This window comes from Acipenser ruthenus, chromosome 22, assembly GCF_902713425.1.
Source record: "Acipenser ruthenus chromosome 22, fAciRut3.2 maternal haplotype, whole genome shotgun sequence".
NCBI lineage: Eukaryota > Metazoa > Chordata > Actinopteri > Acipenseriformes > Acipenseridae > Acipenser > Acipenser ruthenus.
In genome coordinates this window covers 22470925-22487192 of record NC_081210.1, presented here as the reverse complement: position 1 = coordinate 22487192, position 16268 = coordinate 22470925, and the positions used below count along the sequence as shown (strand labels likewise).

The window sequence follows — 16268 nt, the reverse complement described above, 5'->3', positions numbered from 1 at the left end:
ATATATATATATATAATAAAATTTAAATACAGTTACATATATAAATTATATAATGGTGATAATGAAAATAGACAAGGTAACTAAAGTTACAGAAATACAGGAGTACACTGTAACATTTACTAAAATGAATTGCTGAAAAACCAAACACACCACCCCATGGTGCTGGTTTGTCAATGACACCGCAGTAAACGGTGTACCAAAAGGTTTAGATGTGTCAAATTACCAAGTTTACGAATGGAGTGTATAGGCTGCATGCGACCCCTGCTGGAAACCTGCTTGTTCATGGTTGAGGCAAAACAACAACAAAAAAAAAACAAACACTACCGCTATGTTACAATTCTGCAACCTGGAGGAGGCACCCTCATAATATCGTCACTTAGCCGATTGAAACAGATGAGCGGAGATCCCCTAAGGCTTGTTCTTAAATCATCCAGTGACTAATAGTTGAAGCTGATATATTTTCCATTTGTTCTCAGAAGTTCAACTACAAAGTGAATTATGTTGGATCAGATGGTGTATGTGGCTGCTGTAACGGTGTTAGGCGTTTTGGAACAAGGTAAAAATCTACTTTTTTTTCTCTTTGTAAATGCATAGCTTTAGAATATTAAAGAATATGAATTTCATATCTGTTAATTTTATTCCGCCTACAATTACCAGGTAACCATAAAAAAACAATCAGGAATAAAAACCAATTCTGTCTAAGAACAATTGTTTGCGTCCAAAAATCAAAATTTATATATATGCTGCGTATAAAACGTTATTATAAATTGTTAAAGCCACGCCTACTTAAATTGAGGGGTTTGTTTTTGTATGTTGTTTGGGTTGCCACTTTTCCTTTGAGTCTTTCTGATTCCCTGTTAAAACTGACCATTATTAGGGTCTGATCCAACTCGCCTGCATAGCTTACCTCCGCCCATACAGTCATTGTATACCTGAAGAAACAAGGAATAAAACTAAAGTTATCACAATTAATGGCAAAACCTCTGAAACATGTTCCGTGATTGACAGGTTTCATTATGTTTCAGTGAAGATCTGAAGTATATGGAGAAAATAATAAGGGTACTTTTACAGAAGTTAACACTGGTAAAATCCTTGGTTAGGATGCACGTGAGCACTTATCGCTTCATCTGCCTGTATCTGTAACAAATGGTGGTCAAGGGTGCTGCAGAATCCAATACGGATTCATGTCAGCGAATGTAGAGTGTGCGCATTTTTTTTTAAAAAACTGTTATATATGTGTGTGTGTGTAAAATTATGCCTAGCAAAGAGAGTATTGGCATAAATATCGCAAACTTAAAAATAAATGTACAAATAGTCTGTGGACAATTCAGTTGCACTGTAATATGATCACAAAAGAAAGTTGTTGTTGTTCCTACTGTAGCTGTGTCTTCTGCCTGTGATTTTATTAGATTAAATCCCAAAATGGTTAACCTGTATTCATTGTTAATGGTGTCATGTCAAGTGCAGAACATAAAATGAGCACAGTACAGTACTATTTTAAAATGTGCTTTAAGTACAGTTTTCGTACAGTACTGTGCGTCTTGTAAATTACTAAACTGTTCTCATCGACACAAGAGAGAAGCTGTTTCTTGTTCTTCACTCCTTTATTTATTATATAAATCAGCAAACTTAAATTTACATGACCTTCCTCATAATGTAGTAGAAAAGCCCCAAAGGAAGCAAAAGTACCTCTTTTCTTTAAACTCTGCCCTAAAAAAAACTGTGCATTTCACTGGTGCATTTTTCTCTATATTTACGTTGATTTTGAACTTGGAGAATCCTAAGTAATGGAACTGAACAGCCTTGTATGATAATGCTTATGATACTATAAAGGCTGCTATGAAAACAGTATGCAACTCCTCAACAGGGAAATAATCACACATTAAGGTTGAACACTCCTATGCTCATTTCTAAAACCTCCTCCCTTAAGAAATGTTCTTGTGGTTTTAAAACCTCGATTTTCAAGCAGTTCGTTACAGTATTCATTAACACAATGGGCTCAAGCAGGTTCATCCTGTCTAATATAACTACATGTGAACTAGCTATGCTCACAGTGCTCTTGCTGTTCTCTGGGAGGCTTCAATTAAAGGTGCTTTGAGGTGTTTCACGGAAGACGATTTATAAATCTCTATTGTATTGTATAACTATATGGTACAATTACCTAAGGGTATCATTTTCACTAAACACCGGATGTTCAAGTTTACCATGTACTGTATCTTGGGAAATACATGCCTAGCACCCAGAATTTCATCATCATCATCATCATCATCATCATCATCATCATCATCATTCGTAATAATAATAATAATAATAATAATAATAATAATAATAATAATAATAATTTTACTGTTTTGTGGCTGGAGGCTGGTTGAAAATATAAGATAAACATTGACTTTTGATCAGATAACCCCTCAAAATGTCATTTGGGTTTTGTCTTAATGCTAATTGTAATCTATGCAAATAATATCGGCGCAATAGTTCATATGGTTCATCTCGGGGACACACAGAACTAATCTGCTGTGTTTTAAAGGCAGCTAGCCAGTAGACCAGGACCAACATGTTTGTCTCATCTTTTTGATACTGTTACTATACAGCACTGTATTACTGAAATATCTGGGTTTATTGCACAAAGTAATTTCCTGGTAATCGTTTGTTAAAGCTCTCAGACGTTTCTTAGACTTTTCACATTTTAACAAAGCAACAATGCAGACATGTAACAGGGGGGTTTGTTACATGTGTGGGTCATCACTGAACAATACTGAGGCAGACACAGAGCATTGGGTGTTGATACGCCACACAGGCACGCAGATTTAATAACATACAGGTGCTGCCACTAGGGTACCATCAATGTTAGCCCTAGTGTCAGATTTAATAAAGAAAACAAAAAAATATCTAAAGTGAGCTAGCCTCGCTAAAAGAGTCATCCCACTCCAGGAACCTACTACACTACGCAAACCCTCTATACACTGTTTGGGATCAACCTCCCCTAAACTAACCTACTTCTGGGCTCCTGGAGCCCCGACATCGTCATAGCGACTCCTGCCTCTTCAAATGGCCTGGCTCGGCAATGCCTTCACAAGCACTGTCTTGCAGTTGAAGAGTTTCGTAGTTAATCCTGCTTTCCTCCTCGATGTCAACAAGCGCAAGCTTTTGTTCAGTGCCCATCTGCGTAGCAATGGCCATGCAGTCGCCTCGAGCTGTGGCGCAGATGCTTTTTAAGCTCCATGCAGCCTCCCTGGACACGCCCCCCCAGCCAATCAGGACCTCCCGATCAGCTCAGTGCCGGGCGAGCCTAACTTCTCAATTGGTTGCCCAGCAATGCGTCTCCTGTTCCGCATCCCAGCTGCACACATTTGCACAGGAACCCGCGACAGAGCTCTCCCTGTCACACCAGCAAACTAATATAATATACTTACATACTTATAGATACAGATTTTGCTCATTTATATTAATTTCTCAGACAGTGAAACGATTGAATTGGGCATCCTAGGGTTGTCTCTCTGTAGGTACCCTAAGACTGGATTTTAATTAGGGTTCTGCTTTGTAAGGGCTTTTTAAAAGTACCAAATAACAAAAGCTATGAAGACTGTGTGCAATTACTTTATGCCAACTGCATAAAATACCAAAAAACATCAGTATAAGATGCAGAAGAAACTTCTACAAGCTGTATATTACAGATGTAGTTTTTATGGATTTTATGTAGCTTCTATATGGATACACCATCATGTAAAATGTAATCGTAGGGTCAGTGCTGAAAGATTTGCAGTGCATGCTATTTCTGTCAGATCCACACAGAATTCCCAGGAAGACAGTTGTATAAAGCTAATCTTGATTTTTGAGGTTATTAGGAAAACAGATGTCTGTAACGTGTTATGGACTTGGATGTATGCACCACAATGGATATATAATTTAACCATCAAATTATGAAATCGCAGTCCGGGTACGAAGTGTGTCAAAGTATAACACATCTTGTTTGTTCCAGCCTACTTCTCCCTCCAAGTGATCGATGCCAGGCGGAAATATTCTGTGTCTCCTCCGTCCATTTCTGGGCCCCCGGAGTTTGAGAGAGTCTACAGAGCACAGTAAGCCTTTCCTTGGTGCTTCTTGCCTTCTCTATACCAGTGTTGTGGTGTTTTTGTAAGTCTTTGTGTTATTAGCAGAAAAACAATGTCCAGCTACAGGTTGGCTTATATATAAACAATTCGGTCAAATTATTATACGTCAGTGCTTCAAACTGGGGGGTTTGAAATAACTCCACTTTTTGATTTGCTCCTATTGACGGCAAGGTAACGTCATTCCCGATGTTAAGGCCACCGTCTGCAGTCCCAAACATATCAAGCCTCTGTTAAATTATTTCCGATGCTGTAAACTACCAGGCGCATTTTCTATGGTGAGGGGGTGTATAGGACATGCAAGGATGGAATAAAAGCAGAAAGTGAGCTCCTGGGCCAGACAGCCTAATCATTCCATAGTACATTCCTAGACTACATCCATCCAATCCATTTCAATTACAATACTATGGATTATCACTGATCACATCTAATAGTGTTTGGTGCTTTTGTTACTGTTTTTTCAGGGTGAACTGTACAGAATATTTCCCACTCTTCGTCTCCATGCTCTGGGTGGCAAGCCTCTATTTTAGCCAAGGTAAGCATCCTGTGTAATCCACACTGGAAGAAGATATGAGAGCACAACCATAGCAAATTCTGCAATTACAGAAACAAGCTCATTAAACACAACTTAGCAGGGAGACGTTTTATAAGACAGTATTCTAAGAAACTGTCAAGAGTGTTGGGTGTACAAAGTTATATATGGTGTATCCTGAACTTGCAAATGTATCAATATAATAATAAAATCAGTAATCTAAATCTGCTATTTAACTTGTTTCTTTTCCAAGTTGTTGCACCTCTCTGTGGACTGCTCTACCTGTATGGCAGATACCAATACTTCCATGGCTACGCCCAGTCTTCTCAGGGGAGGTAATGACTTCCCTTCTTCAGCACTGGCTTACCATTCTTACCAAGTGTTACCTATGACTGAATCGGAACAATCAAAGTCAATTCTAAAACACTGGGAACATTTTTAAAAAGACTAGATTCTGTGCTTTTAACGTAGACCCCCCCCCCCCCCAATAGGGGAGAATGGTGTGCTAACAAGGGACGAACCCTGATGGACCAAATGGCCTTTTCGTGTTCCCAAACTTTTCTTATGTTCTTAGGTCAACCAGAGTTATTACAGGCTTGTGGCTTTAATGGTCAGCATAGAATGAAAGTTTCATATGTCAAAGTGTCAAATCCCTCTAAGCATATTTGTAGTAGCTAGTGAGGTAATATTCCAAATCCCTCTAAGCATATTTGTAGTAGCTAGTGAGGTAATATTCCTAAACTACTGCATATCCACCGGGAACCTTGTGGTAATTATTAACCTGTGGTTAAATAACACAAGGGAAAGGCTTCCTTTAAGTAACAACTGCCTTTATAAAGATATAACAATCCAGCTAGAAAGGCATATTATTATTATGATTATTTATTTCTTAGCAGACGCCCTTACCCAGGGCGACTTACAGTTGTATACAAAAAATACATATCAAGAATTACAGTATAATTAAGAGCAAGATACAAAATACAATGACTTTAGTCCTAATAAGAGCAAAGCATATATTTTGGACTTGTGTGGTTGATGACATTATCCTTTTATGCCAGTTATCTATTTATTTTTGAAGAGGCTACAAGGTGTTAGGATATCCCTTCACTGTAAACACCAGTTTGTTGCAACCCAGCAAATCTGTTGAATGGCCTGGGCTACTAAAGCTTGGGTGTAGGGGCTGATCTGTATGAATAAGGGAATGCAGTGCTCCCTCTCTCTAACGCTGGTCTCGGGGGGGACACACAATATGAGCGTTATAACCAAAGAGTGTTATAAATGTGGGAGGGGATAGGGGACGCCGCGGGACACATAACACCACACATCGGACTAAAATACAAAATAAAATAACTCCCTCTCTATAGTGAAGCAAAAATGTAACTTTCCGTGAATTAACCTTGCATAAAGCACCATGTAATCAACGCTATATTTTTTACAAAAAAAAAAGTTTTAGTTATAAAACAAATGCTGAATAAGATGTCTGTGTTATAACGTGCCATCGCAGCTTTTCTAAAGTTCAGATACTGTATCAAAAAGGAGAGACAGAAACGGAGGTTAGACTGAGAAGTTGTTTACAGTTTGAACAACACCGGCACTGTATTTAGTGTAGAAATATTGCATGAATCACTAGTATAGGGAATTGGAGGACATGCTGTAGGTGCGTTATAACTGAGAGCCTTATAGCGAGGGAGCACTGTAATACCTGTACTGTCAGTGGCACTAAGATTCTTTTTTCATACTTACAGTAATTACTATAATAGTTTTATATAATAATGTATTTATTTTCATACTACCATTAACAAATGATGTAATTCTGTTCTTCCCCTGCCTAATCTATTTAATCAAGCCTTATCAAGAACTCCTCCCTGCCTCATGGGTCTGTAATGTCCCCTGTACCGGAGGTGGTTGTGGTTATTAAGATTGCTGATACTGCTTGGCAGTGCATTATCTTAAGCACAAACAATATTATGTGCTCAAAACATTTGCAAAAACAAACATGCACATTGCTGACAACTTTGTGTATATTCAAAGGGTTGCTCCGAAGAAAGCATAAGAAACGGATTTAAACAATGATCTAGAACAACAGAATAAATTTTAAACTGCTTAATTACAGTAGAACTGTTTGTAATGAAAGGGACACTTGTAATGTCACAATTCCCCAGCCAGTCTATGAACCTTGTGCTTTTGGCACTACAGTCCCATGCTCTACTCCCTAACCAGCCTCTTCTCTGTGTGTCTTGTGTCCGCAGGCTGGCTCCAATGTACTTCAGTGCTCGGGTTCTCTGGCTTCTGATTGGTTTCTCCACAGTGGGGGTCCTCAGCGACCTGAGCAAAATTTATTTCGGAGTGGCTTTTCTTCAGGGACTGAAAGTCTTCCTCCGATCGTATTGGATCCCATTCTAGGAGGACTAGGTAGTGGGTGCTGTTTTACAGTTGACTGAAATCACTCAGAAATATTATTGTGTTTTTGTTTTCATTTTTTTAAAAATATAACTTCTGTGTTTGTGTGTTTTAACTAGGAGCTTGTAAGCCGCTCTTCAGCAGTTGCTCGCCTGTTTTGCCTTGCACTTCGAATTAATGCACGGATATCATGATCCTGGAGTATGCGCTTCCGCCCACTGTTACCCTTTGCTGATGATGTCTTTCCCTCGGAGTTCCATGCCGACATCACCTTAGACACCGTTGCTCGTGAAACATCAGCAAGTTGAGCTGTCTTGGTCACTGAAGCTCCTGCCAAACGCACCCCAACAATCACCCCTCTTTCAAAGTCACAGAGATCTCCTCTTGCAGCCATCCTAGCCATAATTATAGGCAACCAGGCCTGTCCAGCATTTTTGTACATGCTGGGATGTTATTTGCTTAAATAACGCATGAGCCATACCTGTGTGGAAGCCCTTGCTTTCAATATACTTGGTGTCCCTCATTTACCCAGGTGTTTCCATTTTTTGGTCCACTACCTGTATATTGCAATAAGAACCAGTAAGTATGACTGCAGACATTATAAAACCGAGCAGTAAGAAAAACTAAGAAAACTAAATCTGAAGCTATTTCCAATCATAATCCACAAAACTCACTCAGAAGAGCAGTCTGCCTCCTACAGTGAAGGCGATTCTGTGATGTGCATGAGGATAGGATCTGAATTTACATCAGTCTTGCAAATGTTTTGCTCAGTTTACTTGTTATTGTTTTTGTAAATGTTTCATATTATATATTTTCTATACACAGTATATATAGAGAGAGAATGTGTGTGTATATACATAAAAATAAAAATACATAAAATACATATATAAAACTGGTGTACAATATTGAAGGCATATGAAAAAAAGAAAAAAGTTTTTTTTTTTAAATGTACACAGTTTAAAAGATTAAAAAATCTTTTAAACTTTTTATGTACGTTTTTTAAAAAACCTTATATATATATATATATATATATATATATATATATATATATATATATATATATATATATATATATATATATACACACACTGTGTCGATTTTAACTAGGAGTTTATGCGCTGTTCTTCAGTTCTGTTGTATTTTAAACACATACACAGTATATCCATTATATATGGGACAGTATACTTTTTAAAATTAGTTTTTAACCTTTATTTAACCAGGAAAGTCCCATTGAGATTCAAATCTCTTTTTTAACGGAGACCTGATCAAGAATGTGACACCATACAAAAAAAGAAAATTCTAATATTTCAAATGAACACAACAAATACATATACATGTACATATTGTATATGATTATTTTAGCATTATCTTCAAAATCACTCAATTAGATTTCTATGGTAAAACTATAACAAAGTTAATCTACTTGACGTAGTTTCGCATAGTTTTACCTCATACTAGTAATTTGCATATTTTAATTTGAATGTTCATGATAGTAACTACATTTGCAGAACAAAGAAAATAACAACTTGGTAAGGAACTTGCTTCCCCTAAAGCCACAACCTTTCACCAGCATTGTAATTCTGTAAAACCTTATCGTTAGTGAACAGATTTCCTCAAAAATGCAATCTTCCATTGGCAATGTGTTTTCTGCTGCTTTACAAGAGCCATATCTATCATTAGATGTTTTAAAATTTCAAAATTGTTCTGGTTTATTATGTGCTGTATTTGGTGTGTAGGGCACTATTGAAAAGCATATGTTTTATTGATTTTCTCGCTTCGCTTTGTGTCGCTCTCCGCGTCGCGTCTGGTGTGTAAGTAGATGCCGCTGCTGCATGTACAATATATTACATGCTTAGTGAGACTTGCATGGTGATTTCTCAAATGGCTTTTGAATAGTGTTACTGCTACTGTTTGCCTCAGAGTTTTCTTTGTTCTGTTCTCTGACTAAATAAATACCAGCTTTCCTGTAATTCCTAGTGACAGAGATGAAAAACAAACAGATTGTTGAGTTATTTAAATGCTGTTTCAGTTGTAAGTTGACATTTTTACCTACAGAAACACTGTGTTGATAATTGTTACTATTAAGGCTTAGTAATATTAATAGATCTGGTTGGTCTATGTCATAGCCGTGCGGTAAGACAATTATTACCGCACGCTCATGTGATCTTGTTCAGCCAATCGCAGCACTTAATTTATCCAAGCCATTTTATAATGAAGTTTATGCACTGAGTAAACATTTGTATTAGCAGTAGAGCTATTAAACTTGTCAAATGGTAGTCTAGACTGGGTAAGGCCTCACCGCCAGGTCTTACAATGTATTAACTAATTATAAACTCATAGAAAATGTGTAATATAATCTAACCGGGTCTAATTGGTAGAGTGTGATGTTTTTGTCCTGTAATATTAGAGTGTACACTACTGACTACAAGGCAGGTGCCCCACAAGGAGTGATCCAAAGGCTTGAAATCCAGGGAGCAGGAATTCCACAAGGCCTCTGCAACCTGTCCACAGCCTGCAAGCATGTTGTCTTCAATGTGAAAACAAAACGTCTTCTGTAAGAATGTTTTTTTTCTTATGGAGCGTTGTTTATGTACAGTAAAAATACTATGTGTAAACTTTTTTATAAGCGGTGTCCAGGCATGTGTCTAGACCACAGTAAAATCTATCCCTTTTGAACTCGTGTGATATAAGAGGGACCAGGCAGATAGATAACCGAGAACGCATCTTCTGTGATGTCATGTTCGCCCACCAGCCTCTGTAGTCGACACTCAGTTCAAATGAATTTCAGTGAGGGTGGCGAATATGAGATTGCAGTCGGAGAAGAAAGGAGGTCAGTTGTAATCAACAGTATTGCATAACCTCGACAGTATTAACATGTGGAGAAAAGGAGGTAGGCAGCATTAAATAAATAATGTATTTAGTCCCATAACAGTCTACAGACGGGTACAGCAAGGCAGCTGTACCTGATTAACCAGCCTGCCAGGCAGCTTTACAACCATGAATCGTCAGTTTACAGGCAGGTAAGAACTGCGGGTTCTTTACTTGTGCCTAACATTACCTTGTTTTGCACATCAATTTCACGAAAATGTATTCAATCGATCTATTGTTATTTATAGAGCGCCTTTCAAAATCTTGTATGTCATTAAGTAATTGTTTTTGTTGTGCACGTGTAATACATCATATATATATATATAAAAATAAAGACTGTTATGGGACTAAATACATTATTTATTTAATGCTACCTACCTCCTTTTCTCCACACGTTAATACTGTCGAGGTTATGTAATACGTCGATTTAAAGATTAGATTACAACTGACCTCCTTTCTTAACCGACTGCAACCTCAAATTCGCCACCCTCAATGAAATTAATTTGAACTGAGTGTCGACTACAGTGGCTGGTGGGTGGACATGCGCGCGACATAACAGAAAGATGAGTTCTCGGTTAATTATCTTTCTGGGAGGTTTAGTTGATTTACTCTTTCAGCCTCTTGCAAATACAATAAAGAGCATGCAGTTCACGTTTACGGTAACTGAGCTGAAATGTAATTATTTGGATTAAAAAAATACCACCAATGTAAGTGCACAACAGAGAAAAGGTAACGAGACGAGGTCGTTTATTTTTTGCAAAAAGTAACTGTAATATTATTACTCCCATCAGAAGTTGAACGCGTTATTACCTCGTCATTAACGCGTAAATAACGAATTGCCCCAACTCTGACTGTTTCCATGGTTATCCCCACAACCGATTCGAAGCTCCAAAAATATTAAAGCTGTGACCGCCATCTGCTGGAAAACAACAAAACAGAAGCAAACTAAATCTTGAAACATAATCAAGAACGTAGTCTTCCAACCACATTGGGTCTATGGAAATGGCAATGCACATGCTTGACTGTGACTTTCTGTTATTACTGGTCAAAGATCTGCGTTGGTTTAAAGCAGGTTCCGTCTTAAATCAACTTTAACCCATTTTTCAATACAGTCCCAGTGACTTGTCCATGTTAACTTTCATGTGTTTGGTTTGATGTGCACGCTATATTGGCTTTGCTGAGTGTGTATCACGCCACTGACTGTGTTAAGGTGCAGTGCTCAAGACCTACGTGGGCGGAGTTTGAGTCCTTGTATCGCATGTCCACATATTTCCCACTGTGTGGCGCTGGAGCACAAGGAGGCTTTGGGTACTGCTCAGCGTGCTGTACTGTCGTGCATGAGGGAATTGTTAAACTTGCCAAATGAGAGTTTAGACTGAGTAAGACCTTTTCCTCCAGCTCATACCTACAGTAGTTGTTTCCTGCTAGTTCTGTGACATGTAGCAGTTTATTTTTCTCTTTACAAACCTGTGTCATGCTTGATTTTGAGAGGAACATTTTTTGTTAACTGTGAGCAACTAATTACTAATGCGTATAAAATGTTCATTTTGTATTTATAGTTAGTTAATATATTAAAATATCTATAATAATAGAAAACAGGGTCTAATTTGCTAAATATTACTGTAACACAGATAGAGAACATCACCATTGATTAAATGCCACACCCAATTTAGTTTTTACTGTTTGTATACTAAATCACAATCTATCACTCCATACTTGTACAGTAACTGAATGCCAAGCCATCTGCCTGGCAATCTTACTGAATTTTATGGATTCGTCATATGGCATCTGCAGATAAAACAGAAAGAACACATCTGGAAAGGGGGCAGATTGCAATAAAAAAAGAACCACATCTGGAGACAGAGTAGATAAAATAGGACCCCACATCTGGAAATAGAACTCTTTTGATAATAAGGCTTGCTATTCTGTTTAAACATTTTGATTAAGTTTTCAAATTACATACATCCACTATTACAGATATTTAACATACACATATACATCTGGAGCCTCAATTACTGTATTACAAAACAGAAATGCTATTTAGATAGTATAGTATTAAATATATATTTTATAAAAGTAACAATAGTAAGGTAATAAGAATATAATAAACAAATGAAGCCTCTCTTTTGCTAACTTTTTTTTTAGAATTCAGAATACTGTATGGCCATTGTCTTCTGGAATGAGAACTTGATTGTGAAAGTTCTACCCCTGTTTCTGTAGCAACAACAATAACAGTAATTGATTAGGTAATCTGCGAAGCACCTTTTTATTTAGGTAATACTGTAAATGAAAGTCTGTCAATCACTGTACTGACAACGCAACACATCTGCCTGCATAGAGATCTCGTGCTAGGGTCTGGCTGATATGCAGAATTAAACCGTGCTTATTCCTGGGACGGGAAGAGAGGGGAGGGGAGGGGGGTTAGATTATACACCTTAAGAGTCCTATTTAGCAGACAGCAGACAGTGATAGATTGGGGTTATATTTTCACAGTTGAGCAACTTGCCATTGGATAAAGCATGCCCTTCCTCAAGGATCTTCTGGCAAAGGTGTGCGGTATTGTCTCCTCAACTAATTATAGCCATCCTTTGCCAGTTGAGTTTGATGGTCTCCGCACGAATTTCCACCCGAAGAAGGCTCCTAGGAGACAGGCCACCTCCCTCTCCACCCTCTACATCCTGGATTACACCTCCCGAGCAGGAGAGCTGGGCCTGGAACCTGGGCCTCCTGCACTCAACCTCAGCGGGACGAAGCTCACCTTCAAAAATGGTAAGTGGATATCAGAGGGAGGGGAGAGACCCAGCAAGTCCAAACGTGCCCTCCGGAATCTGAAGCAGAAGAACCGAGTCCTGGAGGAGGAGAACAACTACCTGCGGGTGCGCACAGAGCTGCTGGTGGACATGCTGGCAGAGAGCACTGCCCATCTGCAGCTCCTAGAGGACGAGGTGGAGCGCAAGGCATTCAGAGACACGAGGCGGCGCCAGTCTGTGCGTAGAGTCTCCAACGTCACCGCTTCCAACATCCCAGAGCCCATGTTGGTGGCAGAGTCCAGTGAGGCACAGAAGGAGTTGGGGAGAACCTCCATCCCCACCACCACCACAAACACCACCACTGAGCCCATGCTGATTCCAGACAATGCAGAGGGCAAGAAGGAATCTCGCAGGTCATCAGAACCAACCACTTCCACAGCTCAACTCAGAACGTTTCCAGAAACAAGGAAGGAGAAGAAGGCTGTGCGAAGAGCTTCAACACCACCTGGCTTCTCCACTGTTGAGCCCATTAGTGGGAGGCCATATGTACTGTAGTATATGCGTAGATTCTCCACCTCTCCAAAACTAAGACTATAGCCTGTGGCCTTCACATCCAATTGTAGAAAATAGATGTCCAGTCCAGTCTAGTGCCGGTAAATCGTAATAAACATTACTTTGAAGCACACTTATAAATTTGTGTGTTTATGGAGAGGTGTGAGGCTAGGGGTCATATCAATAAACGTTACACCAAAATACAATCAGCGCAATTATTTGTGGAAAAGAATGAAAATGTTACTATTATAAGATAAATAACAATCCTGTTTGGAATATTTTTGGTTCTTTGTATTAACCATTTGGGTTGTTTGTTTCTTAGTTTTGTAACATTAGCACAGTTTAATTTAGCTTTTAAAAATATTATCGGTGAAGAGGACTGCTGGTTTAGGATTGGAACTTAAATTTCAACCTGAAGGTGTGGGTTTCCATTGACAGGATATACATCTGTAGTTCTGAATTTGAGTTTTGATGAAGGCAGTTTTATTTTTCCTGTTAAAAAATACTGAAAGTTGAAAAAACTATTTAGAATATAAAGAAAAGGCTAGTAATTAACACTGGGATACATGCTTTTTACAACATGCACTGCAAGTGTAGCCATTCCTATATCAGATGAACTGTTTGAACAGAATTGATTAGATGTAAATCTTACAAATCAGATGAGAGATATTGCGTTTCATTCAGATAAAGCTAGTTAAATCTGTTGCTTGTTTACAGCAGAAACCCAACAACAGTCTTCATGGTATTAAGCTGTGTTAAAATAATCAAAAGAGGCTTTAAAAAACTCAAGGTCATATTGGTGGAATGGATTAAAACAACCAATCACGTCCAAAGTTCAAAAGCGCTAAAACGGAAGGGGTATCTCTGTAATTGCTTTGCCTGCAGCAATTTCTAAGGGGCTACTTAGATGACACTTTCTCAGCAGTGGGGACAGAACCTTAAATTAAAACTGGGCGGAGCAACTCTTGAGACAATTTAGAAACAACAATCAGTATACATTTTAAAAGCTTAAAAACACTATGGCAGAAAAAAGTCAAAACAAACAAAACTGACATTTTATACAAAACAATGAGGGTATTCTGACCCATATGTTCAACCCAGACCTCCAAATGTTGAGTAGAGCTCAGCTGGCCAAATGTATTGCTGTTAAAATCCTGTATTATTATGTATTTAACACCCCCTGCCACACACACCCAGAGTGTACTGACTATATTGTACTCCATCGGTCTATGCAATTACGGAGCCCTTCAGGTGTAGAGGAAGCACCATTGCATAGTGTTAACTGGAGTTTCCTGTGATTGTGTGGTTATTAGCACTCAGCACCCTGCTTTGGCAGCTATCCCACTTCCTCCACACAGCCACAGAAAAGCTACAGAAGGCAGGAGCAATCAACCGAAACAAGGGGGCAAAGCAAAGCAATTTTCTTCAGTTTGCGTACAGTGCTTTGATTATAAGGTTCTGTTGATAAGCATGTACAGCGCTTGCATGTGAATAAACATTGCATAGATACTGACGCTTTTGTTGTACAATATTATTGTGTACACCTTTGGTATTCAGTGATTTTTTTCAATACCCAAATGGGTCAAATATTGTACTGTAGTTTTCTAAAAATATTTATATTTTAAAGACAATACTATGATTCTTAAGCACTTCTAAATCAAATTAGTCTCATGCTTGTATTTTGATCTGAAACCATTCTCCAAGGACATTAGTCTCACATCTGCACTGTTCATGTCTGAATGAAAGAGGTGGTTTTGTTAAAATGAAATTAGTTTACTACTGGAATTTTAATCAATATCAGGATGTTAAACCAGAGCAAAATTGAGGATGCTTTCTGAAAGCAGTTTACTGTACAAAATATTGACACATGAGTAAAGCCCCATTATTCTCAGACTCATTCTGCATAACTGGTGATCCTTTATACAAGTTTACCACAGTATTTTTAAAACCATGCAAATGGAGGTTATTAGCAGTTACTTGTGCAGAATTGTCTAAGTGTAATGGAATGGTAATAAAAATCTGAAAATGGTTAATGAAAGTACGTTGATTTAAATAGACAAAATAGAAGCAATAAAATGGGTTATTTGGCCCACATGTCATCTTGTGTTTGAAAGTGTCTCTAACGCATTACAGATGGAATAATGCCCTCATGGTTTGGTTGTAATGATTTCAGTGACGTTTGTTTCTCACTTCTCAACTTGTTACCCCAACATTTAGGTTAAAAACAGACACTAAAGTAAAAAAAAAAAAAAAAACTGCTTACTGGTTTTGTAACATTGGTCCCTATTCACAAACATTACTGTTTTTGAAGACTGTTTATTTTGGTTATACAGTGAAAAACAAGAATGCATTAATAAACCCTCTCTGAAACAGAATTAATCAAAATAAAAAAATAATCAATCCTTAACAAAAAGTCTTTATTTCGGCTTTAAGTAGGCCTTAATTTATGCTATTTTCTTTATACCATTATAATTGCTGAGCAAAGCTGGAGGCCACACAGCGACAGGAGGAAGCTGAATCTTTGAGATAACCTGGTAGACTAATGACTTTCCCACAGAAACTATACAGTAATAAGATGCTGTTTTTTATGTCAAGGAGTCTGGCTAAAAAACAATAATAAACAAATATATACCCAGAAAAGCACAGCTATTCCTGTCTTTGTTCTGAGTTTTAATAAATTATGGAAGAAAGAAAAATACTCTATTCTTTTTCATTCTGTTGACAATGACTCTCATCGTCTTGAGGAACCGTGCTAAGCGTGCTTTCCTTGTCTTATGACGGGAAGCTAGTTGGGAAGCCCAGAGGGGGTATGCAGGGGTTATAACAACACACTCTGGACTGTCCCCTGAACCTCAGGTGGATGTCAGGTTAAGTCAGGACAGGACTAATTGCTGGGGACAGACGTGCTTAGTCAATGAGCTGCAGTCACACAGTTGCAACTTCTAACGTCTGACTTGAAACACTCATTCATGAGGGACTCCGTCAGCCCCAGTTAGGGTTGGCAGAACTTGATCTCCCCAACTCCCACTGATGGTAAAAGTCACCTAACGAGTG

At 38.3% G+C, this 16268-nt stretch overlaps 2 protein-coding genes across 2 annotated transcripts in view; both read left to right on the top strand.

The window, feature by feature from the left end:
- Positions 1–7949, top strand: part of LOC117431402 (leukotriene C4 synthase-like) — a 29705-nt gene extending 21756 nt beyond the window's left edge. The window contains exons 2-7 of the mRNA XM_058996157.1: positions 477–556; positions 3983–4082; positions 4577–4647; positions 4898–4979; positions 6894–7056; positions 7164–7949. Of these exons, the coding sequence (XP_058852140.1) occupies positions 499–556; positions 3983–4082; positions 4577–4647; positions 4898–4979; positions 6894–7047 (465 nt within the window). The 5' untranslated portion in view covers positions 477–498 and the 3' untranslated portion in view covers positions 7048–7056; positions 7164–7949. The remainder of the gene's footprint in view (positions 1–476; positions 557–3982; positions 4083–4576; positions 4648–4897; positions 4980–6893; positions 7057–7163) is intronic.
- A 4418-nt stretch (positions 7950–12367) lies between these two features.
- LOC117431401 (uncharacterized) lies at positions 12368–15415 on the top strand. The gene has a single exon (XM_034926623.2). It carries the CDS (start codon positions 12432–12434, stop codon positions 13215–13217), a length of 786 nt encoding a protein of 261 aa, XP_034782514.1. The 5' UTR covers positions 12368–12431; the 3' UTR covers positions 13218–15415.
- Positions 15416–16268: the final 853 nt, after the last annotated feature.

What these genes read in the sequence shown, in the direction of transcription:
- LOC117431401 (XM_034926623.2), top strand. Translation starts at nt 12,432, where the DNA reads ATGCCCTTCCTCAAGGATCTTCTGGCAAAGGTGTGCGGTATTGTCTCC.